Genomic DNA, 27,391 nt, shown 5'->3' with positions numbered 1-27,391 from the left:
GCTGAGAATTTTGTTTTATGGGATATTAACTTATTGATTACCTAGAGAGATTCCAAGACATTTCTCTCCTGTGTTTTTTTTTTATATTAAAGTTTCATATTATTTTGAATCACTACATAAGTGTATTAAGTACCCAGACAGCAATATATATTCCCAGAATAATCCAAGTACATCCGTTTCAGAACATTTGATTATTCACAGAATCTGTTTTGAATATATTTATACTTTTGAGAATATTCCTACAATCGTCATATTGGAATATCTCAGATAAACTTTGAATATACATTTTAGAATATCCTGCAGATATTCACAAATATTCAAAGAATATACACAGAATATCTAAAATCAGAATATTCTTAGATGAATATACTTCGTATATTTAATACATCAAAGATGTACCTAGAATATATTATTAATAAGAAATTGAATTTGATAGATATTACATGAATATTCAAGGGATATTCTGCGAACATGTTAGTGATTCTTCTATGCATATTTTAAAACCATCCTTTGAATATCCATTATTTAGAAAATATGGTAGGGATAATAACTACACTTAATAATAAGCTGTTGAACTATTTATTTTTTTCATTAATCATCATTGTACATTAGTTATCATCATTTTTCATCAGTCATCTTTTTGTCTGCTACTTCCTCCTGGTCCTCCCTCCTTTCTCCTAAAATAAAAAAAAAATTATAGTCATCAAATACTACACATTTTTTTTTATGAAAACGCCCCGTTAATTACATAAGTTTTTTTGTTTTCTACTCGTTGGCCTTGATGGCTTTTTTAAAACTAACACTGTTCACTATTTTGATTTTAAATTTGTACATCATTACTATTTTCAACTGAATGTGCTGCATTGATATTTGGTTGGAAATGTATTAATATTTTTCCACCACAACAAACTTTAGGAACATACCTAGACCAAAACCTAATTAGGTAAATAAAACATGGCAAATGACAATAATTCAATCTCAGTGTTGCCAATGTGACAAAATATTTTGACTGTCCATATATATATGTATATATATATAACAAGTACCTACTTGCTAGAGATTTCTAAATTTTGAATAATTGATAACAATTTCACAAAAATTTATAAAGAAAACAAATTATTTTGCAATAACTATAAACTCACCAGTTCTCTGCTACATTTTCATTCTTGTGTATTCTCTCTGTCGCTTTAGCCAACCACTGTCCTAATACAATTTCTACATTTTTTGCATTTGTGGTTTTGTCACAAATTAATAATGCCTCTGGAAAAAAAACCTGTAATTATTACATTCATTCCAAACGTCAAAAATATTTTTTATATACATAAATGTTCAGTTTAATAATAACAAAAATATTACTTTTTATTAAAAGTAATATTAATTAATAATATAATAATAATTGTTTAAGTTTCAACTCTTGAAAATATATAATATATCACCCTTAGCAACATAGTATTGGAATAATAATATCTGCAATCGTAGACAGACTCTAATGTTCGTCGGACAAACTCGGCAATTGAATAATGGAAAGTAAAGTTTAACATTTTTATTTCAATATTAGCCAATTAATTGACACATTTTAAGGTAGCTAATTCTATTTTTTTAGTTTTTATTTATTAATTTACAAGTACAAAATTATTAACGATTTGTTACGAATCTAAACGTATAACAATTTTGCAAAAAAATTACACATTGTTTTCCTTATTATATAAATTACTTGTGTTACTTAAAAGATATTGGCAAATTGTTTAAGATTATGAAGCAAGGTTGAATTAATAAAATAATTACAATTTAATGTAAAAACACTTACCTATAACAGTTGAAAAAACCATCGTTTTAGCAAAAACTCTTTTTCCTTTATGACCATGTACACTGTACAGTTTTGCGACATCATCACTAAGCATTTTTTTCATAAACCGGCGGCAGCATTCTTTATAACTAGAACCTCCAAGCCTTCGTAAATCATCAATCTAATAAAAACATTTTTCAATAAATATCAATACTAAATATATTTCACTAATTGTCTATCCAAAAATATATATTAAAATAACAAATATATGAAATAATTTTTCTATAAATCCTAATGCGCCTTTGCTGTTCGTCAGAATGTAAAATTAAAAATATTTTATTAACTGCAGATTTTAAAGTGCTCTCATAAAGTTTTAAAAATGCTTTCAACATTTTTAATTCATAGCAATACTCTAGCATCTAGAAACTTGCTGAATTGCTTGCAACTTTTCTGTCAGTAGTTGTGATCTTTATGATCATAATTGAAAAACTAGACAATGATTGAGCTGATTTTGAAAATATGAAAATTCTGCTATATCAGATACTATAAATAACTTCTTTTAGCTGTTGTAATTTGAAAACTAGACACAGATTACTGATTTTAAAACTATAACGATGTGACTAGCTATTAATTGATCGTCATTCGACATCATAGTGCAATAGAAGAAAAGAAAGAATGGCAGTATTAAAAGCAAAATGTATTGTGAAGGTCCATTTTTGTAATTATAATAATGTGTTAATATATTTTTAATTTGGAGTGGTAATTGACTAATTCTCAACTTAATCCCTATCAATAGTTCTGCAGAAATATGTAGATTTGACTTACAAATTTGTTCCGAGCATTTTTATCTTCCAAATATGTTTCTATTTTCTCCAAATCATCTAGGCAGGTTATTGGTAGGTTTTGGTATATATCAATTATTTCACTAATGGAATCCCCTTCATTAGCTTTTCCTTGTTCGTCTACTACACGTGATAGAAGAATTTTAATTTCATCCAAAGTCAAGCACACCCCATCAACCACGTACCACGTACTACTTCGTTTTCTCTTCATTTTATTAACAAATAATATAAACTTACTTTCTGTTCAGCCACTTATTAGGAGACACAACAAAGCACAATGTAATTTATTACTACTAATGATGTCTCTAATATAACATATAATTCAATCTCAATAGTCTCAATACACTCTTCAGTCTTCACAGGGTCTTCACCCAGCACAATATGGACGCGACACAATGGCTGACATAAATTCCAGAACCCAACCAACCAATGAGCAAATACTACATTATATCACTACCAACTATAAAATATAAAATATGAGAGATACCAACATTGTATTTAAATTTGGCCGTTTTAACTTGAAATCGTTTTCTCTTACTTATATTTTAATTACAATAATCTGTTTTCTATATTTAAAATTCAAATAGGTATTAATTACATAATTTATATAAGGTCATCATTTTCATTCGAAATATATAATAATATAATACTTACCTACTGATATTAATTTTTATTGGTTGTGTTACATTGTGGTAGGTTTATACGCTAGGATAACTGCACAATAAACGAAAATGAATTCCTTGTATACTACCGTGACCATGGTATATTCGAGAATGTACTAGGAATATTTTTTGAAGAATATTCTTGATATATTATTACTAGTATATCTATGGGGAATATTATACATATATTTATAATCGGAGGTTGCAGGAATATTATATAAGCGTATATATATTCTATGAACATTCTAGGTTTATTCGGAATATATATAACATTTTTAGAAGATTTAGAGAATATTCTAGGAAGATACGGTGCTGTCTGGGTACCTACATTGTACATTGTGTGATACATTTTCTTTGACATAAAATAATGAAAGTATCAACAAAATATTTCAATACAGTGTTGACATATTCGATATCCAATTCCTGTGTTTTAACATTGGATAAAACTGTTAAAGCAACGTGGAATGAGAGAAAATTTAAATGCAAATCATTATTCAGAATAGACTAAAACAATTGGTCCTGTGTACAAAACAAACTGTCGAAATTATGTCTTTCTAAAAGAACGGGAAAAAAGGTTAGAAAGAATGTGCTGGAGAAAAAGGTTTTGCGGCGAAATCTGTTGCTCTTACCTGAATGTTCAATTCGTTCACCTGCACCATCTAGCAGCATCTAGAGGAAAAAGTACGTCACCGAACTATTTTGTCAATATTACACTCACGAAAGACACAAATTGGTAGAATTCAAGATCTCGATAATGTGGTTCCTGGTTGAAAAATTTTGCACACTCCAAAGGTGACATCGTGAAATCCCCCTGTCTTGTGGTCGACCCCTCCTCTCTCTTCCAGTCTGTTAAGATCTGATCACCTACCACTCGACGAAGATGAGTTTTTTAATAATTTATTGGCGCCGACGAAATTTATTTCGCAATCACTATAGATATGTCCAAATCGACTTCGTCGGGCAATAAATCGACGGAATGCGACCAAGAACACCTCAGCACAAAGATCGGACACGAGTTTAANTTGTCAAAAAGAGTCAAGCATTCTGTTAAAAATTCTAATTGAAAGGGTTGACCTTTAAAAGCAGCATTATATTTTTTTGGGGAAAAACTTTGAGAGGAATTTAAAATATCAAATAGCTGGTCAATTGTGTGAACAAACTGCGCAGTTTCAGCAGCTTCTGCGGGAAGGGACCCAAATCTTATATAAAAGCTCATCCCTACATGAACTGAAAAACTAAATACTTGTGTGGCTAGTTTAACTTTCATCTTCTGAAAATTTGTGGGGTAAATGTGGGCATCTGTCAATTTATGTGCTGCTTTTACAGGAATTTTTTTATCTATTTCATAAAATTCTCTTATGTATTGCCATGATATTTTTTTGCCATCAATATAAAAGTTATACTTCATTAGCATATTTCTTAGCGCTTTAATTAGATGCGGAACATCAAAAATAAAAAATAGATATGTGCTGTGCTTCGGATCTCGCCGAGAGTATACGCTTTAAGCAGTTAGTTACAATATTGACATCACTAGTTTCGGCTAATCAGCTGCTCTGAAAATGTTTTATATGTAAGTTAACAAATATTTTAACATGTTTCAATGAAAGATCACAATATGAATATTTATATTTTATAAATGCAGAATATGTACTATAACAATAAAAAGTTGGCACTGATCTAGTGTGATGCGTTTAAGAGTTGGTAGCATTGTAGCTTTGTCTTTATTGTCATGAAAATGGAGGTAAGTGATACAGTATAGTTTTTGTGTTCAGTTTCGATGAAGACAGGTATGTGTTTTTTGTGTAACATTCTAGTGAAAAGGGAGCATTTCCGTACGTCGTCGTCATCCCGTTTTGGAGGCTGACTTTGTGGCGTTATAGATATGCCCTCGTGGAGAGTTCCTGTTTGAATCTAGGGAAGTATAGCTCCTTTTTAGTAGCCATTTCAAAACTACGTGTTCTATTTTTTGTTATTCGACTGACCCATTAACAATGTTGCTCCCTAGATGATGCTGACTTTAGAATATAAAGGACTTAATGAAGGCTTCATTTAGCGAGGTTATGAAATTGCCCAACCACGTGCAGATGGATCCCATGTGATTTGTGTAAGCCGCCTGGTTCCTGAAATATGAAAAATAGCAGCACAAGCTCATGTGTTGGAGTTATAAGGCTATGGTCAAGTTTGTGGTCATTCGTCTAGTCCAGGTACCGATCTAAACTTATATTAAATAAGAAAGTAAAAAAGTATGGTAAATCTTTAGTACAAATTATTACGGAGTATTCAGCAAGCTTTGTCATTTTTTAACTTTTTCTGTGTGTTAGCATGTCATTGTAATCTATACAAATCTGAACTATTTATTTTGTCAGTAAGTTTTGGTTGACATTGCCACAGTTTTTGGATAGATTCGGCATTGTAACAAATGCTTTCTTCATTTTATCACTTTCAAAGTAATGTTTATAGAACTATGTTGTAAATATTACAGTAGTAAGGTACATTCATTTTGGTTTAGTCCAGAGGACGATAGCGCCCCGATCTGCAGTAACTTATTTTTTTAAAATACGTAACCAGAAACATATGCTGCTGTTAAACTCAATTTGAACCCAACTTATCGACAAATGGCCATATTTCAGTAATATTTTTAAAGGAAATTATCCAGCCTTCTTCAAAAGGAATATTTTCCTTAATGGCAAAACATTTTCTTTATATGCAAATTTCCAGTTACTAATTTTTAGACTGTCATTAATAAATTTTACCTTTCCTTTAGCTTTTGATAGAAATATGCCTGAATTTGCACTAAATGAGTAGTATGTACGCATATATGCATTTATTATCGGGTAAGAAATTTATAAACTTTTCCCTTACGAAAACATTATAGCGAATTTAATTCAATTAATTTTGGGCAAAAGTGATGTAAACGCAGCACTAGCTGCTAGGTTGTGTGCAAAACGATTTCCAGGCAGACGAATCGCAAACGGGCAGACAATAATAAAATGCTAAAGTAATTTTTTTTGGGAATTTATTTATGTTGCATTATTTCATTCAAATAAATACTAAATAATAATTCAAATACTATTGAGAATTTAAACTTAAAAATGGGAAATCAAAACACATCAATGTGCAAAAAAAAACGATAAAGCAATAGCCAAAGGAAATTATTATAAAATTATAATAAAAAACTGTTTTAAAGATTATACAATTTGCAGAAAACTATTACAGCATTTGCTGAATGTGGTGACCATTTGCATTTATGCAGTCAGTTAAACGTCTACTTAGGGAGGCTTGTATTCTTGAAAAGATACCGGGCATCTGATGAATTAATTCTATTAGCTACATCTAAAATTCTTTGCCAAAGTTGGCCCGCATTATACATTTCAACGGCATAAACATTGTCTTTTATAAATCTCCAGAAGAAGAAATCCATTGGATTTAAATCAGGTGAACGTGCTGAGCACTGGATGGGAGCGTTGCTCCCTCTGAGCTATCCATCTTTCTCGAAGGTTTTGATGAAGTCATTTTCTTACGTTTAAGGAGAAATATGCAGGCAAACGTAGCATTACCAAGTTCAGCTTATAGTTCAACTCGATATCTAAATTCTGAATAACATTTCCTTATTTGCTCTGTTGGGATATTTTCAATAACTTATTTTTATCTTTCAAGAGATTCAAGTTATTATTGAAATTGATTTTATACACAATTTGCTTCAGATATAAATAAAAGTCGATAAATGTGAGACCTGGGCTTCTAGGTGGTCACTGATTTGGACCATTTCTCCCCATATATTTGTTTCCAAACTGATGATTTAGCCAGTTATGAACAATTATCGTTGAATAAGCGGGACAGCTATTTTTAAGTATAATTTTCAGCTATTAGCCAAGGGTATATCTTGCAAGTGGTCATAAAAAAGTATTCAGCATATCAAATAACCGTGTTGATTTAAATTCAAAAAAATATGGTCCAATGATTCCGTTGTAGGGAATACCACATCAAACTTGAGGGTTGTCATCGCTTCAATATCGACTGTTTTGCGAACTAATTGTTACGTTTATATTAAAACTTGCCTCATCGGAAATAATTACATTTTCAACAAAATGTCTAAGAATTTTCTCCCATGCATAAAAAAAGTTCAAAACTGGTTAAATTTAAGTTTATACGGGCGAATTTTATTGATCTTGAATATCTTTTGTAGTAAATATTTAGGTACTTACATTTCCAATTTGAGATCCTTTTTTTAACAATGTTAGAAAATTCCTAGCCCAATCTATCGCCATTAAAGTTCATCTTCATTGTACTCTTTTTTACTTTTTTTTTTATTCAAAACACTACCCGTTCTCTTGAATTTCATTACAATTATATTTTTTTTACTCTGTTATCCCATACCTCATAGAATTGTCTTACAACTGCGATTTACAAGTCAAAATTATAACATAACTATCAACAATTTGACAGATCATAACTGAAAACGTTTCATTTATTTAGAACAGGCTGCTTGATTTTAATTACTGAATAATTAAAACTAGCTAGCTTATTTGAAAATAAAAATAAAGATATAACAATTTATAAGGAATTAGTTACGAAATTACCTACTTTGGGAAAAATGTTTATTAGACTTTTTTGCACAATTTGTGTACATAGAAAATCACGGTTTAGATAATATTTTTAAAAAATCCAAATCGAAGTAATTGAAAATGTTATTTTTTATGTACCCTGTAGAGCAATCTCAAATCTGGTATTCAAAATTGTAGTTTCAAGACAGCAGAGCTGAAGTTTTTTATAAAAAATTACTTGTTGGTTTTTAAACCTACACATAAAAAAGTTTTCTCTTTTCCGAACATCTGTGGACACAGTATAAAGTTTCTGAATTTTTTAAAAGAATCTCAAAATTTATATGATTTTGTAATAAATTAGTCTCAGATGAAGTATGATATAACTTGTTATAATGGTATTATTAACAGAGGTGATAACCATTGTTTGTTTCACTCGCTGTTATCTTCAGGTGTGAAAAAATAATTTAAACAATATTGTCAATGTCAAAATTATATTCTTTTCTAAAATGAGTACTATATTTTATCATCATTTTATCAGGGTACAGATTATAAAAATGTAACGTTCCGTATGGACATGGGTTAGCCTAACCCAGCAACTTTGATTGACTGTGTTCGTGGCATCTTAGGATATTTCCATAATTTTTGATGTTTGAATAATATTTTCATTAAACTGTTTGAATTTTCAAATTTTCATTTTTGGCTTGTAGTATTGGCATTGGGCCCGAATATGCCTTTTGAATTGGCATTTTAACTGGAAAATTTTTTGTTTTTGGAAGAGAAACATTGAAAATACTCCATATCACACCATTAATGTATTCACTAGTCTGAATACAACCCGGCATATCAGTGCTGTGAACAAAATGGTGCAATTTAAAAATCAAAACTGAATCCGCTTATCTCTTGTTGCAACTTTTCTATCTAGGCTGACGCACATGCAGACTTATAATACCAAGGCCACCAGTCTTTAAAGTTATAATACTTTCCCTTTTAATTTCACGGACAGTGAATAACTTTTGGGCACTTGTGGTAATAATTATTTCCATATACTTATGAATGTCATAAATTTTGTGAAATTTTCTCAGGTTTCTTTCAAAGATCACAAAGACACGGACACAGGGAAGGAACGAGTGACCTCGAAGCGGGTAAAAATGTTGAACCTTTTGGAACAGTTTTTGTATTCTCTTTTGTATTTCTCTTCCAATGGCGTGAATACTTAAAAAACACCTTCGCAAACTTTTATTTATTATAGGTTAAACATAAACAAACGACAGTGACAAATCGCAAGATGATAAGTAAGTACTCGAGGAATATATGAGTGAAGCCGAAGGGCTTGCCCGGTGCGTAAGGCAATTTATGTATACTCATATTATAATTTATTAAATATCTGATTGAAATTCAAAAAATGTATTAAATGAAACAAAAGTTTTTTTTTACATCTAACAGTTTCTTTATTATTTGAAGAAAAAATAAATATTGGATTTAAAAGTCCTAAAAATTACTCCACTTCCATATTTACAAACTCGAATCTATTAAAACATTGAAAATTTCTCCGCAATCATTCTTAATTCAGTTTAACAGTAACGAGTTAAAAAAAACCTTAATAAATTATAATTATCATTATCACAGAATATTCAACATAGACACCATAGATATTTATTTTTTAACTCGATTTATACATTATAAATGGTTTTGTTGCCTTTATAGCGACAATATTTTCTTTGTTTGAATTAGTGGACTGTATTTTCGTTTTGAATCACTTTTTTTAAAGCATCTATTTTTTAACAGCACAGCAAAAATCAACTTCTCATTAGCAAGACATGTTTATGAATGACCTGTGGTGCCCAGAAAGTCCTTGTCCCTCATCTCCATGGACATGCGCATTTGTACTCATGATACAAATTTAGATTGTTACATTTTTGTCCAGGTTTATTATCTCGTTTATTAGCAGGTTGGCATTTGACCACCCCCCTAATTAATGAGGTTTTCCAGGTTTCCCTCATTCCTGCACTGAATGGTGGTTAGGGCCTACCAACATAAGTCGTACCTGGGCACAAATGCGGCCTACCTAATAATAATATGCCGCCTCCTCTCCCGCAGAAGTCTCCGACTTATGGGCTAATTCTCATAGTTAGAATGAGGAGTAGAGATATTATTATTATTATTAAAATTTCTTTTCTGGAATACTTTTTTTAGGGAAAAATTGTTCTAATGTTTAAAAATTCATTTAAAGAACAAAATTACAGCTAATAAATATATTATCATTTACATATCTAATATAAAATTTAATGTACTGTGAAAAAATACTCCTATTCAAAATTGTTTATAATGGCCTTATTAGTTCCTGATTCAACTTTTCAGAAATTATAGTGTTTTTCTTGTGGAAGCGTACTAAAAAAACGTGACTTTAGTGATGGATGTTTTTGCTCGAATTATGGTACAAGGAAAAGTTGCAAAAATGTCAGGAATAGTTTTTTCAACATAATGAAGTGAAACATTATATTCGGACTAATCTTTTAGAATAACTTTTCTCTATAACATTTTCCCGGGGGGTTGAAAATAAGGGTACCTTACTATTGGGCCAATTTGCAGTTTTCGTCTGCTGCTCACATATAACAAACGTTTTATGAGGTTCGATGGGTGCAATTTTGATTTGACGACATGCAGAGACAACTGACAATCGAAGGAATTTATGGAATTTATATAATAAAGTTTTTCGCATATGGTGCAAACTTTTTGGATAGCGGTGTCCCTTTGATTCTATAGAGTTTCTGATAACATTATGCTGATATTCATCCCATTTTTCTAATTCCTTTACGTCTTTTAGCAGCAGGCTTTCCATCATTAGTTTCAGCACTGGTCGCTGGTTGATCGTTGTTCATAATAACACACTTTGAATTTTATATTTTAATATTTTAAATCGTTATAAAACCAACGATACTTACATTACTTACGGTTTCATGGAATTTTTTTTTCTTTCAAAAGCTTATATTTTTTTTTGAAAAAAATACAGTATAAACTCTGTATAGCAACACTTAAGGGAGTTGTTCTTAAGTGGAGAGAAGAAAAATGAATATTATTTTACTATTATAATACATGTTGCATCCGTGACTGAGCGGTTAGCTTTTTAACAAAACTTTATTTCTGGCAACAAATAATTTCTACTATTTTTACACTTTGGGAGTTTTACTTTAACTTTTGAACTTTGGATATTTTATATTTAAATAACTAATTTAATGACACGAAGTTGTGTAACGATGCGACAAGAACTAAGGTTTAATTTTAACGGCACAAAGTTCTGCAACAATGCTACGACGAACTAAGGTGATTTTGCTTTGTTACAAGGGCTATTTATAAATTATTTAGTCTTCAATTGCATCTCATCAGCAAAAGCTGATGAGATGCAATTAAGTTTCTTAGAAGTCCTTGGTAACTTGACAATACTCCTTTGTTCTAGTGCTTATCTTTATACGATACAATATTGCATCCTTACTTGAAATTATTCTAAGTCCGAAATGAACACAGTTGAATTTTTATATAACATACATATTATGTATTTACTAGTAAAGTATAAAATTTGCATACATACATACAAATAACAACGCTTATTGCGTATAGTCTATTATCTTCATCTGAAGTTTTTTTTTGCTGCTCCAGTATTTTAATTGTATATTCTTGTGTATTTTATTCATATATTGGGATACTGGAACTTGGTTATACAAAAAGTGTTTTTCTAATAATTTTGCTACATTGAGTGCTTGTTTAATGCTCTCATATCTCATCTTCATCCCTTTGTTATTCTCTCACCAAATCCAGAATTTCTTCATCTGTAAGTGAACATGTTGTAGCCAGGTTGTCGTCTACTTCTATGTAGGTTTATAAATTTTCAGTGAAATTTTGTGGCATGTTGAACTGTTGAGCCCACTCAGTTAGCGGAAGGTCATCTTCACTTTCAAACTGTGGTCCCGTTTCTACTTCATCACTCGCAGAACTGGTACAAAGTCCAGCATGACGAAAAGAGTGCTGAATAGTTGTTACTGTTACTTCTTCCCTGGTTTTGGATAAAAAATTTACTGCATGCAGCATATTAATAGACGTTTTACTCTCAGATTCGACCAGTTCCACTTTTAATCAGGTTTTGATCTATTGGTTGTAAAACACTAGTCAAGCTTGGTGGAAAAATTGCCAACGCTATGTTTTGAAGATTAGATATAAGAGGGTGAGCAGGGCAATTGTCGACAAGAAGCAATTCTGCTTCAAACAGTTGACTTGTCATCTAGGCTGATTTAATAGCTTTATAGGTGACTGGCAATTGTTTAGTGTTCTTAAAACACCACGGATTTTTTGATTTGCATATTCCTTCCTTTTTTCTGTGCCGTTCATATTAGTAGCTACAAGCACTGTAATACACTCTTTGGAGAGTTTTCCTCTCATACTTTTCTCCCTTAAATTTCAAAGTTTTATCAGGGGTCAATTAAAAAAAAATCTGGATTCATCAGCATTAAAAATGTCACTTGGAGCGTACTTTTCTTCCAATTTTGGCCACATTCTATTAATCCAGTCGTGAGTAACATTCGTGTCAACACTTCGTGTTTCTCCATTAATTTTACCATGATTGATATGGTGACGTTGCTCGAACTTTCCGAGGCATCGCTCTGATGCTTTAAAACCCGTTAAGCCCAATTGCTTTATTGAGTATAGGCGAGAAATTTTCTCTATTTAGTCGTTTACCATCATTTTCTATACGCCAGTTTGTTATTTGATTCTTCCAAGAATGTTTCAGTGGATGAAACAAAGGGACATCAATCAGTTGCAGTATATGTGTACTATTGGGTAAGAGAGCCACCAAAATAATGTTATTTGCAGAGATATAGTTAAATGAGAAGGGGTCATGTCTCTACTAAAACTCATCAGTATTCTTGAATGGTGTTCTATTGAGTAATGATAGAAGAATTGTTCCCTATTTCTTCTACTGATATTTTCAGGGGAACAGACGGGGATCATTAAACGTAACCCTATATTTTTTGACATGCTTCACAAATTACGAATTCCGCAATCTGTCTTAATAAGTATCTCTAGTTACTGTTTTGTGGTGATATCGTATAATTTTTATTTACTTGAAGGATTGTACAGTACAGTACACGACTACAATAATAATAGAATAAAATTAATCTGCCTAATATAGTATTAAAATATTTGCAATTTCTTCCCAGTTAGCCCTCATTTTCTCTCTAGTGTAGCTGAGTGTTACCTTTCCAGTGTACACTTGTTTTTTACCCTCAATATTGTAGTATAACAACCCTAGGTTCGACAAAAAAACAATATATCGTAGTTGTGGCCAAAAACGTGATCGTCATAAGGACTACCTACGTTGTGTGTATCCATTTTTAATTGACCGGAAGGCGCTGGCTACTAACTTTGTAGAGGGGATGTATGGTTTAATTATATAAAACAAAAGCAGAGTAAATACACCTAACCTTTATTTACATACAATTCAAATTAAACATGTGACAAATAGAAAGAACAACAAAAACATTAACAACCATTTAACATAAAATGAGAGTGCCAGGCTCACCTAGAGCTCCTGCGGGGAAAGAGCATGGCAGAGAAACCCACGATCGTTGCTCTTACCACCCAAATATAAATACAAAACAACCGCTAACCAAAGGCATACATTAAGAACCTTTGCTAATGATAATTAAAACTGGACTTATTTAATTTCTCACTAAATGTCATCTCACTCAAGTCTGACATACACACTTCCAAGTAAAACTGAAGAGGTTTTAGTAACAATAATAGCAACAACAACAACAATAATAATAATAATAGCAATAATAATAGGGAAGGTACTGGAGTCCCATACGGGAGGCAATCCAGCTATAGTTGAGATTTCAGGGGAACAACAACAATAATAATAATCATAGGTAAGGTACTGGAGTCCCATAATACGGGAGGCTATCCAGCTAAAGTTGAGATTTCGGGAGAACAACAACAATAATAACAATAATAATAATCATGGGTGAAAATGTTAGTAAATTCAACAAAGCTCTTACATACGTATGACATAAAGTGAGCACAAGAAATCAAAGAACAACGTAATCAAGATAAAACAAGTTAAATGTGAAACAAAGAAGTTGTTTTGCAATATCTGGGCAGACACGACAATATATACATATTTCAACATGTAATAAATAATGAGCAATCGTTAATAATAATTGTAACAATTTTATCTTAGAGAAATATACGCCCCTGAGCGTAAGACAATGAAGGCTAAACATATACAGAATTATTATCATGAAACATCTATATTTTACGTATAACGTAATCGTGGCAAAAACAAGTTAGATGTGAAACAAAGAAGTCGTTATTGTAATGTCTGGCAATCAGGACAATACATATATTTTTAACATGAAATAAATAATGGGCAAACTTTAAGTATAATTATAACAATTTTACCTTGGAAAAATATATGCCCTTGAGCATAAAGCAATGGAAGCTAAACTTACAAAGAATTATTATCATGAAACATCTATAATCATCACAATCATAAGATTACATAGAACAATTAACAACAAAGTACTTAAAGAATATTACCTGCTAACTAATAACACTTTAAACAATTAATTTTACACTACTTTGTCACACTGCCCGCCGATCGTCTTACTACCGATCTCCACACTGTTCTCACTTCAACTGCCTATCTTCGACTAACTAGGCTTCCTTCCAGAATTTCCTACCTACTAGGCGTTTTCTTTTTTGCGCTTTCTTTTACCAACCGTCAATATTACTTTTTCCTTTTTATACAACACTCATGTAACAAGTGACGTCGAAGTTGATAAGATAAGTACGGTTTTGCACAATATATTCTATAAGAAGTTCTTTTTGTTTAGAACTTACTGGATTTAGCTTCGATTTTTTATAAACTTCCACTTTATTTCCTTTTTAGACTGCACCTGACACTGACAAACAAATAACAATTATAAGTAGCACTTATTTCATGACTAGCTCATCACTTGTTTTGATTCTACCGCCTATTTACTGCTTTCTGATTGGTCGGTATATTTGACAACACTGTTCCTCGTTTTTCACTTTCATGGCTCGATCTCTTTGTGTCGAGAATACAGTACGAATTTTGTGATAGAACAGTAGTAGAGCGAAATGAGGGAACATTCCCCAGGGAATATTCTATTCTCTCACCGTCAAGAATGGAGCTCCTGGGTGTAATGACGTCTCTCCGGATATCTTACGTCGTATTCTCTTGATGCAATAACAGCATTTTCATAACATTGAAAATAAACAGCCAGCATTTCAAACGCTTTTGCTTCAGAATATGACATTATTGAATAATTTTATACCAATTTTATAAACAATTAAAATGTGTAACCTTTCTGACAAAGAGAAAATAAACTGTAATAGACCCAGCATTAATGTAATCATTTGTTTCTTATTTGAATTTTCTTGATCACCTTTATAGGGAAATTTTTGAGAATGAAAATTTTGCTGTGTGATCCAGATAAGTATTTTTTTCCTTGGTAAACTTCGAAATGACGGACCACTCCAGATGGAGTCGCGCATACAATGTTTTTCAGTCCTTCTGGATTTGGTTTTTCACGGACAAATTGCTTTACTTTGCAGACATCTGTGAACGGCATCATCTGCTCATCGATGTCAACTGTATATTCTCTTGGTAAAGACAAACAAGTCTATTTCACCCTGTCCATAAGGGATCTTACTCTTCATAATTTGTCTCTCTGGTGGTAATTTTCGGAGACTTCTCCGTCGATTACGACTTTTTAAGTGACTTCTGATGGCAAAGAATCTGTCTCTTGTTGTATTGTTGAGGCAACTGCATATACTCTAGTGGTTTTTGCCCAGTGCATTTTAATACGAGGATATTTTAGTACTGACATGAAAATAACAACGCGGAAAAAGACCTTTTTGTTTCTTTCACTGTTAAATTGAAAGGTTTGTTGTGCATGAGAATGTTTTTTACATTTGTAGATTCACAAATTTTATTGAAATCTCCTTGATGGAAAAGTAGTCAGATACCTTGGAATTCATCCTTTCATCACTGTCATTAATTACTGGAGTTTCAAATACTTCCCCGATTAAATATTGTTTGATATTTTGGTTTGTGTTTATTGTTAACTGTAACCGTGGATTTTTTGCAGTCGGTTGTAATTCTGGTTCGAAGTCTGATGCTGATGCATCATCTGACTGGCACTCTTAACATCCTCCTGAATTAATTAGTTTGTTTATAATTTTTATATCCTTTGAATGGATTTGAGCTTACTTGATTTTGTTTCATACCACGGCATATGGAGTATGATATATCATATAGTATAGAATAGAGATACTGTGATAGAGATGTAGAGCTCACTTGAATGAGCTGTGCGATATGTTTCGGCACACTCAAAATGAACAAGCGACCCAAATATTACAGCCTCTAGTATGGAGATAGAAAGTTTCGGCTAGTATTTAGCCCGAAAACGAAACCGCGGCCGAACCTGGATTTTTGGCCGAAACTGAAGCTTCCATCGGTCACTATTACTATTTATTAATTTACCCGTTTCGCGTAAACGTTGATCGACGGCTTGTATTGTTTGTCTGTTGGGGCTCGCCTGCCTGGAAATCGTTCTGCATGCAACCTAGCAGCTAGTACTGAATTTCTATGACTTTCGCCTAAGTTAATCGAATCAAAATCGCTATAAGTAATGTTTTAGTAAGGAAGTTTTATAAATTTCTTACCCAATAATAGTGCATATCTGCGTATTCATTTAGTATAAATTCAGGCATATTTGTATCAAAAGCTAACGGAAACTTGAAAATCTACTCTAACAATGATACAACAGCTCTAAAGAAATTTTTGAAAGGTATATTAATTGTTTGTCACAAAAATAATTGTTAAAAATATTCAAAACTTAAAGTATCTTACTTTTTTATATAATTAAGGCAGTGGCGTATTATTTTTATTGTAAATATGAGTGCAACAGGGTTTCTACGCCACTGGTGATAACGAGAAAGTGTATATGTTCGATCAGCATAGTAGCGACGATGTTACTTTAGATTTAAGAACTTTTTAGAGAATAATATAAATCTGAAATCCATATTTTTGAAGTGACTTCTATACCTATATGTAATTGTACTGAATGATGTACAAACAGTCGACAGAAATATATTTGTACTTTTTCATTGTCTAAGAATTAATTTCCCAGTCATACCCTTTCCTGTATCGGGGATTCACTGATAACTACCAAAAAAAAAGGGGATAAATGGCGCCGAAAATGAGTTGGATCATATTTTACTTTATTCTTTTCGACCTTCCGTTCACACTGTAGATATAACAACAAGGGAAGGTGTCAAATATTGTAAAATAAGGTTGTAATGTTTATCTCGATTAATGATTTATCTATATTTATATACTTCCTCATTGCATTTTCAGAAATTTACAATTTAATTTAAATTCGATTTGCTCTTACCTTAAGGAGCAAAATGCCTTCCATAGTAAGATATATTAAAAGAGGAATAGGTACCGAGTTGCCAAAAAACGCTTTGTTATTTTGATGCCCTGGGACTGATTCTGTAAGCTTGACAATGACATTACTACTCGCTCCAGTTCAGAGAACTGTGTAAATCGTTGTGTGTTTGTTTCTCTATGGTTGCCGAAAAAAGAAAAATCAAAAAAGGACCACAAATGCCGTTAAGCTTATGGAAACTTTCTATTTTCTTATAGTATATACACAAAATTGTTTCTCTTACCTATAAAGCCTGCCAATCTGTGTCATGGCCGAGTCCATACGCCTACACTCTTTATTTCCGAGGTCAGGCGGAAAAGAGATATTTTTTCATTATATTCCTGACCTAGTGGCAGCGGTAAAACTTTACAAAAGTCGTCTCGGCAGACACATCCTAAATGGGGCTGTAGCGTAATTTGTGCTGCGGTTTTTCTGCCGAACGACGTACCTATGTACACCGGGTCAACTATAAGAGGTAGAGGTGTACGAGATTTACCCACCAAGCCAGGGGTATAAAGCACTTCTAAGGCTGTATGTACCGTTGTGTATCATTAATGAGATCTAAGGAATTATTATTAATGATTCTTTCTCAAGGATCTGGTTAATTAATTGATCAAGTTCTTCGTCAGCTTAGACATTTGTACTTTTTTTTCTAGATTATTTGGTTCTGATAAATCTTCTCATTCATCAACGTTATATTCTTCTAATTTTATACAGCTTAAAGCAGAAGTTTACAAACTTTCCCGAGTCACGGTGCCTCTTTTCAAATAAAATTTTTTCCATGGCACTACCCTAAATAAAAGTATGACTACTCGTAAGAGACAAAAATAAATAAAACTTGTTATCCTCATTATTTAATATTTCTTTACTTTATTACCTTAATAATTAATGTGATGGATGAACCTGTAAATCACTGCACATCTTCCCAAATCGTGGAACTAAGCTGGAGACAACTACCCTCAGTTCCTTTTCCACGTTGATTTTTGCTCTATACTTGCTTTTTATTACATATCCCCCCGGCGTTTTAGCACCACTTAAAGGAATTTCCTTCGTGGCCTTTCCCTTTCTGGGGGAGGTTGTTTTCCCTTTAACAGATTTCTGTTTTCGGGAAGGTGACCTAAGTGCAGCTGGGGCCGGAGTCGAAATTTTCGACTTACCCGCATCCTGTGTCGCTTCCATCGATGAAAGCGCCCGCGAGAGGCGATCAATGGTCTGCGACAAAGACTGCAAGTTGACGCAGGAGGCGTGTATCGGGCTCCTTTTTGGGGAGCGCGGAGACCCAATATGTTAACGCACGCGACTACGATACTTTCGAAGTCACGTGTTGCGACCCGGGTCGTCACGTCTGGGTTTAGAAAATCCGCTATGCGGCGAATTTCTCTAAACTCACTGAACGACATGTCCTGCTGAGGGGATAACAGGAAATCCTGTTGACCTTCTCCGTTCGACATGGCGTTAGTCATTCAGTGGAAAAAGGCGTTGAAAGTAGAAGCTAAATTAGCTTTGAAAATCAAAACTTCTACTATTGAATGTGGGCTTTGAATTCCACTCGTCAACTCTTTCCAAAAATGTCGCATAAATATGCCAACCGTTAATGTGCAATGACTTACATGGTTATCGATAAGACTGGATCGTCCTTGGTCGATTGAACAAAACGCTGGAAATGATCGAACCACTCGACGAATAAAGTGTCATTAACTTTTCCGTTCTGCATTTGAAGAAGCGCTCACTTTGTGACTATCTTGCTCACGACACTCATTTAAACGAACACAAAATTTCAGCATGTTGACTCTTTTTCTCTCAACTGCGACAGAGATGACGGACGCGTTAGATTTAAGATATGCCCATAAGAAAAAGTCCATAGGGCTTAAATCAGGCCTGCGTGGGGGCCATTTTATGTCACCTTTCCTGGATATTAATTTGCCTGGGAAAATTTCACGAACTCATGGCAGAGACGTATTGGATGTGTGTGACGTGGGTCCGTCTTGCTGAAACCATGTTCTTTGGTTATAACCAGGAAAGTTAGTCTCACTATTACTCTATTGTGTGCTAAAATTACAGTTAGTTTCATTATCCAATTTTTTAGTTACTAATGAAAAAATCGCGGTGTTCTGCCTACAAAATTGATACTATCACTTTAACTGGTAATTTTTTTGTTAATTAATAAAATAATTCTAAATTTTTACTGGCGATAAGTGGAACTATTGTCTTTAGAACCGTGAAGGTCATTTGTCTCAAAAGCTCTTTTTTAATTTTTAACTAAAACAGAAGGGAGTGCTACCTCCGTAAATATTGCGTTCTTTAAAAGAAGAAAAAACTGACACAGGTAGTAAATTTCGCTGCAGTGGCGTTGCTGAGAGTTGTGATGTGATTTCTCGAGCTCGCTTCGATGACAGCGACGACGATTTCTGTTTTTTTTTTTACCTCCAAAGCTACTGTACTTCAAGAATAATGGTCTGTTGAAGTAAGTAAAAAAAAGGCATTTTATAAAATTATATAAAGGCATATTTTACAAGCATACATTGGCGTCTTCATCGTCATCAGCCAATTCCTCCTCATATGTATCTTCAACGTCATCATTCACATTTATTACTAGTGGATCTATAGCGGTATCTATTAAATGTTCTTTTTCCCTGAGTACTCCTGTTATATCATGTTCGAACATAATTTAATATACTTTCCATCGCTGATTTACAAAGATTCATTCAAAGATTTATTCCCTTTAGTATTATTTATTGTCCAACTAAAGAATAGACAATTTTGAATTGAAAATTCAACATTTTCAGGCTACCAGTTGTTACTTTCAATGGGTTTTTTCTTCCCTTATTACGATTATAAATCACAGCAATCGGGACATTGTACGTAATCTGTGCCTCTTGTTGCGATTCATTACATCATTCACTACATTTACTAAGTCAGCATCAGAGTAGGTACCTCTGAATAGCTCTATGATATCAGTCGACAACTCCTCAGCGATTTCATCCAATTAATTTTTGACAGATTTTGAATTGCTAATTCGCGTTCATTAATGAACTCGCTTCTTTTTTGTTTTACGGACTGTTTGAAATCGTCGTACCACATACCTAGCTCTAAATTCTTCAAGGCAACGAAGTTGTTGGACCGCTTTCATGCGTAACGATTCAAAAACACCGTCCAGCCCCTGTTCTCTTCTTGGAGTTGACCTTATAGCTACTACACCACCACAACCTGTTGAGGACTTCCAGCGATGAAAAACGTTCAAATTCACAGCTAGATGTACTATCTCCAAATATGAAGCAATAACTTCGCTTCGTCACCGTTGACCCGAACTATCTAAAAAAAAAGAATTTCAGATTAGTATTCAGGGAAACACGTACCATTATCTCTAAAAACAACTGACCCTCACTTAAAGTTACACCCTGTATAATAATATTTGTAAAAGGGGCAACTGGTCTTTCCCGTTCTATGGAAGATGTGCCCACGGATTTTTTCCAAATAAATAAAATGAATGTGCAGATATTCACCTTGATATCGGAAAATCTCGGCATGATAGGATAGACCTTCTTCATGTGGAAAAATCTAGTGAAATGGGCTACTCGTAGTTACATCAGAAGAAACACAGCTGTGGTTGTTTAACACTAATTTATTTTAATATATTACACTAGCTTATATTTTACGTAGATATTCAACTTATTGTGAGTAACAACTTGATTTAGAATGAATTGGTTAGCTTGTTCGACTTAACTCATTGACTGACTGGCTGACTGTCTCAACTTCTCTCGTCCTCCTGGTTTTAAGCTCTAGCTATTGTTAATATTTGATAAACTTTGATAAGCAGCTTCCTGAAAGTGCTTATTGATTATTATGAATGTACAATAATTAATGTGTTCACAGTCTGGGTACATAGGAGAAGAGGATCTATTCTAATATAAGTAAATAATCATTAGTACTTACAGATAGTATACAAATAATATGTTTGTGCGGACGTGACCTAATGTAACTGTTTCAGATAGGATTTTATCTAACATTATAATAATTATTACGTGTTTTTCCTTATTCTGAAATACAATAGTAAAATAAAATATGACTTATAATTCTAAATTAATAGTAAATGTTTTATATATCTATATATAATTAAAATACATTACACTAGTTTGGTATGTCCTTATTCACGAAATTGAACACACTCGGCTCGGAGCACGGTTTTCAAAAAGATTCCGTAATGTTTCCCTTTCAAGTGTGTACAAGTACTTAGTAAACACCCTGTATTTCTAGACATTATAAATACTTGCCAACATAAGGTAAATCATGTTCCAAAGTATGTAACGTAGACTCTCATACCGTTTCATTGGCAGTGCAATAAAAATATAAAATGTTAAATCAAATATTTTATTGAACAAGGGATGTTATTCATAATCAGATTCTAATACGGCATCTGTAGTATCACTGTCACAGTCCAGCGCCCCATGTGGTGGTTCTGTTGAAGTCGAAGTTACATTTTTTTGTTTTTTTTTATTATTTTTCTTATAGCATTTTATATTAACATAAAAATAATGATATATTGGTGGAACCTATTCCATTAGAGTTTGCAAATTATTCCATTTAAGTACGTTTTACTAAGAGGCTGATGATCAAGAACTGGAAAAGTACTTTGAAATCCTAAGGAGGAGCGTCCAACTGCGTGGCAACAGACACATTGAAGAAAGTCTATGTTCGGATCAATATTATACTTGAAGGCAAATGAAAATCCATCGAATTCTCTAGAATATCTGAAAACTACGATATCTCTAAAATGTAACGGTTTTCCATCAGTAGCCTTCTTGGGATCTTTAATCTTTTCATTAAGAAGGTACGTTCCATTTTATGTACTATAAATTTTCTAGAAGACTTTGAAATGAGCTCCATCCAGTGATCAGGAACAAAAATTTGGGGCATTTTTTTATATGTTTTTCAATGATCCCGAAGTCCCAGTCGCATTCCATATAAGTGTGACCGGGCTCGAGAAATTTATGTTCTATAGTTTTTATGTTAGTATGGTGTGGTTATGGTGAGTGGTTTCACAACTAATTTCATGTTTCCCCTATTAGCTCTCTGAACTCTAAAATGTTTTAGTTAAGTTTAATTATAAGTTAAGCAATAAAATTATCAGTTTCTTGAACAAGAGGGTCCATAATTTTCAATTAAATATAAAATAAAAAGAGTGCAACTAATGTACAACTCTTTCCATTTTCTAACAGGACACACCAAATATAAAATATTGGGGGCACTTACAGTTTTTTCTATATCGACTCTGGTTGTAGTAGTGGTAGCTACACTATTTCAGAATTGACAGCGGGTTTCGGTTGGTTGCACTGTTGCAGACCCTTGGTTACCAAGCCGTACTTGCCCGGCACAAAATTTTCAATGTTGGCCTCGATTGCGTGAAGGCTTCTTTTTGGTAGGATGACAAGAGTTATCCTCCAAGTCTACTAAAGCGTTCCGCCCAAACTTTGTAGTAACAATTTTTATACCCCAAATAGGTTTTGACAGTCTTCACTTTCTTCATTTGCCTGTAATGATAAAACAATAGGTCCTGGTGAGGTTGTAATGGCACTAAAAAAAAATCCCATCGAAACATAAAATGTACAAATTATGATCATAACTATTTTCGCATTTGTATGAAGCAATGGCTATCAATAATGTCGATGACATTTCAAAAGGAAAAACTCCAAAGAGGCTTCTACCAGATTTTGCATCTGAATCCACTTGTGATCCAATACTTCCTATTACAGTGTCCTTGAAATGAACATATTTAGTCCATCCTTCCCAATCTTGAGCGCTTGTCATGGGTGAATCAATTGAAATATAATCAAATGTAAAGGATGTAGAATTAAATACATGAATGGGAGTTATGTTATCCTCTTCAAATGCAAAGCATCCTTTCGAATCATCTGATACTATTCTTCTTCCATTAATGTACTTAGTCCCTTTATCACAATTAGTAAGTTTGCTATAGCTTATATTTTTGCATGCTCCAAATCTATAGGCTTTTTCATTCATCCATTTAGTTTTTCCATGAAATTTTAAAATATTTGGAATCAATTCATCATCCATTTTTGATAAAGATTCTATCATTTCAATTATTATGATGCATCTTAACTGTTCACCATAAGAGAAATTAAATGGACTGTATCTTCTTTTTTATTATAATACTGGGGAAATTGTGATCAATGTGAAGTTTTTTATCTTTTTATTTATGTTGTCAAGTACATATATACACTTCTGCAAAAAATTAAGGGAGCAAAAAATTTTTTCGAATATTTAGTGATTTTTCAGAATGCTGTATCTCAGTTAAAAATGATCGTATCAAGGTTTTAAAAAAAGCATTTTAAAGCGCCGAATGTCTAGTTTCCAGATTTCTTAGCTCAAAATTTTTAGGAGCGACAGTCATCGCGAAATTCTAAGAAATAAGACTAAAAATTTTTTTTCAATTTTTTGCGTTTTTTTTCTCGGTCCACGGGCTTGGAAAAATTTTTTACACAAAAATCATGATATGGACTTGATAGCCTGTTCATTCAGCTTTAATTTCTTTTTTTAAATTTTTCTCTACGTTAATTTGACCCGGAGATATTCGACTACGAATACAAAAGCATCCTTTTGGCTTTAACCATCGATATCTCAGCAACTAATGATCAGACAGAAAATTGACGGGCAGTTTCGAAATCTCGAATAAATTTCCTACAAGGCTATGTAGCGTTCTTGGAAGAAAAAAAATTTCTTTCATCCTCGACATTAACTTGAAAAAAGTGAAAAAAGTGACTTTTTGACTTGTTTTGCTAAGTCGACCGCATCTTTGCTAATATCGATGGAGAGTCTAATGCTTGTACGAATTTTTACACCTCGATGTACCCCCAAAAGCTCCGTAAATGGGCAGATCGATCTATCGAACGGTTTTTCCGGACCGCTTAATCAAAATTTCAGAAAAATTTAAAGGAGCAAAATTTACATTTCTGAGCACCCTGTAACGTTCGTAAAAATGAAAAATTTGATTTTTTTTCAATTCTTTCACAATTGGGCATTTTTTGCTCATTGAATTTGAAAAAAAAAATAATTTTTGAAAAAAAAATTTTTTTTTTAATTTTTGAAAATTTTTTGAAAATTTACTCTTCTTTATTTTTTAACAACTCAAGATAAAAATATTGAGTCATTTTTGAAGCGATGTACTCTTTCCGTACCGTAATTTCCTTTATTTTGAATTAACGAAATTGATTAAAAGTTGATACCCCCAAGATTGGTGTAGTCCTCGATCTGCGAAAAAATAGTGCGTATTATCCTAAACTTTCTTACGAAGCTGAGCGACTTCTGGTGCGGATAAATGCCGTCTAGGCATGACAAAAATTAAAAAAATTGAAGTCTACAAAAACTTTTGATTAATTTTTTTCACTAGAATTACAAAAAATATTGTTAGTTTTGAGAAAAACTGTTGGTTGGTTCCTTTGAATCAAAGATAGAGTTTAAAAAAAAACTGTTTTTTTCACACTTGTTAGCTTCGTAAGAAAGTTTAGGATAATACGCACTATTTTTTCGCAGATCGAGGACTACACCAATCTTGGGGGTATCAACTTTTAATCAATTTCGTTAATTCAAAATAAAGGAAATTACGGTACGGAAAGAGTACATCGCTTCAAAAATGACTCAATATTTTTATCTTGAGTTGTTAAAAAATAAAAAAGAGTAAATTTTCAAAAAATTTTCAAAAATTAAAAAAAAAGTTTTTTTTTCAAAAATTATTTTTTTTTTCAAATTCAATGAGCAAAAAATGCCCAATTGTGAAAGAATTGAAAAAAAATCAAATTTTTCATTTTTACGAACGTTACAGGGTGCTCAGAAATGTAAATTTTGCTCCTTTAAATTTTTCTGAAATTTTGATTAAGCGGTCCGGAAAAACCGTTCGATAGATCGATCTGCCCATTTACGGAGCTTTTGGGGGTACATCGAGGTGTAAAAATTCGTACAAGCATTAGACTCTCCATCGATATTAGCAAAGATGCGGTCGACTTAGCAAAACAAGTCAAAAAGTCACTTTTTTTCACTTTTTTCAAGTTAATGTCGAGGATGAAAGAAAATTTTTTTCTTCCAAGAACGCTACATAGCCTTGTAGGAAATTTATTCGAGATTTCGAAACTGCCCGTCAATTTTCTGTCTGATCATTAGTTGCTGAGATATCGATGGTTAAAGCCAAAAGGATGCTTTTGTATTCGTAGTCGAATATCTCCGGGTCAAATTAACGTAGAGAAAAATTTAAAAAAAGAAATTAAAGCTGAATGAACAGGCTATCAAGTCCATATCATGATTTTTGTGTAAAAAATTTTTCCAAGCCCGTGGACCGAGAAAAAAAACGCAAAAAATTGAAAAAAAAATTTTTTAGTCTTATTTCTTAGAATTTCGCGATGACTGTCGCTCCTAAAAATTTTGAATTAAGAAATTTGGAAACTAGACATTCGGCGCTTTAAAATGCTTTTTTTAAAACCTTGATACGATCATTTTTAATTGAGATACAGCATTCTGAAAAATCACTAAAAATTCGAAAAATTTTTTTGCTCCCTTAATTTTTTGCAGAAGTATATTTGTTTTCCTAAATTCAATTCAGAGATATCTGCTTTTTTATAAAAAACTGTTGCTTAGCTATCTCAATAATTTATTTATTACAGAACCACAACATGCACTAAGGGGAGAATATTGTGGTATTACTGGTCTTTGCAAGTATTGTGGTGCAGTAGGTCCTGGCAATACATAGGCCGTATTTGCCACAGGAGATATATGATACTCTGATGAAGAAGATGGTGCAAGAAAACCAGAAGAAGATGCGCAATGTGACGGAGCTGAACTTGGCGTTGTAGATGCATTTCTTGCTGCCTATCGGATTATGAGATCAAGGCAGCAATTATTATACTTAACTGTTTTTTTTTGCTTCTGCTTTCTAAGGTGGTGGCAAGTTTCCTAAGACTTGTGACGGCTAAACAACTCCACATCGTCGTGTTTCTTTTTCAAAGTTGATTCCAAAATTTTTTGCCTTTTTTCATCCCTTTCTTTCCACATCTTTAACAGTTGATCTTCCATGATACGTTTTCGGCGCTTTTCTTTTAGTTGTTTTTGTTCTGTGGGCGTTTGCTCTCTGGATTCGTCATTTAGTGTTTCAAATACGTTGTCACCTTTTTGCGTTTGATTATTACTGGACGGTACCTCACGGACTCTCTCACAGGAAGTTAATTCTTAGAACGTAATTTATCAGCATCTACCTCATTTTCTGTAAAGTCTTGTGGCTCTGTGATATATTCGAACCTCCAAATTTGTGCTGGGAAACACCGTCCAGGACTAGTAATTGTTGGTGTTCTGATTTTTGTGTTTTTGGGGCACCGGAACCAGTACCTAAGTTTTCTGCAGTCGATAGTCTCTATTTTCTTTTTCCGCTTGCGTCCAATTGTTTGGTACTATCCATATTGGAGAGGACCAAGGGAAATTTGTTTGGATACTTCTTCTTTATGGACGTAAGAGTATTGAGAACTTTTTACGCTACTAAGTTATCTGTAGATGATATTTCATGTTTTACCGCGTTGCTAAAATTTAGATCTTCATTTGGTTTTTTAAAGATGTTTGAATATTTATTACATAATTGAAGTAATTTTCTTATTTCTGTATCATTTAAATTAGACGTTTGTAATAGTGATTGGTATTTTTTTTGAATGTTCATGTTTGTCAGTGATTTTATAGTCATATATTTGGTAATCTGACAAGGGTGTGAATTTTAATTGAATAGGGTCAAAGTCGTAATATTGTGTGTCGTAATTATGTAACTGAAAAAATATTTCTGTCCTTTACTTTGGTTAGAGTAGTGGTGGAACCAATAGGTTGTCTTAATTCCGTTTACTAAAAGTTCAGGGTCAATTGGGAAAAATAATTCCCATAACGTCACAGCCTTAGGGTGGTAAACTTACCAAGATGGAATTTTAACAAATACTTATATCGTCATAGAGATCCCCGCCCGCGGTTTCCTATTTCCTCTCTCCGTTTTCCTATAACGGGGGCC

The 27,391-nt window shown here is 32.8% G+C and overlaps 1 protein-coding gene across 1 annotated transcript; it reads right to left on the bottom strand.

Annotated features, from left to right (window-relative positions):
- Window positions 1–563: 563 nt before the first annotated feature.
- On the bottom strand, window positions 564–3,033 carry LOC108910720. The gene is made up of 4 exons (XM_018715421.1): window positions 2,612–3,033; window positions 1,808–1,967; window positions 1,143–1,260; window positions 564–677 (listed from the first exon to the last, which is right to left on the bottom strand). Exons 1-4 carry the CDS (start codon window positions 2,837–2,839, stop codon window positions 629–631), a joined length of 555 nt encoding a protein of 184 aa, XP_018570937.1. The 5' UTR covers window positions 2,840–3,033; the 3' UTR covers window positions 564–628.
- Between the last annotated feature and the right edge of the window lie 24,358 nt (window positions 3,034–27,391).

The sequence above is a fragment of the Anoplophora glabripennis genome, unplaced genomic scaffold, assembly GCF_000390285.2.
Source record: "Anoplophora glabripennis isolate ALB-LARVAE unplaced genomic scaffold, Agla_2.0 scaffold680, whole genome shotgun sequence".
In the NCBI taxonomy this organism is placed as follows: domain Eukaryota; kingdom Metazoa; phylum Arthropoda; class Insecta; order Coleoptera; family Cerambycidae; genus Anoplophora; species Anoplophora glabripennis.
The sequence above is the reverse complement of the archived record's forward strand: the minus strand, read 5'-3'. Positions and strand labels throughout refer to the sequence as shown.

Excerpts from the sequence above, each read along its gene's own strand:
- LOC108910720 (XM_018715421.1), bottom strand. The coding sequence starts at position 2,839 with ATGAAGAGAAAACGAAGTAGTACGTGGTACGTGGTTGATGGGGTGTGC. Across the intron at positions 1,261-1,807 it reads GGTTTTTTCAACTGTTATAG|AGGCATTATTAATTTGTGAC; the intron begins GTAAGTGTTTTT and ends TTTTTTTTCCAG. Across the intron at positions 678-1,142 it reads GAAAATGTAGCAGAGAACTG|GAGAAAGGAGGGAGGACCAG; the intron begins GTGAGTTTATAG and ends TTTTTATTTTAG.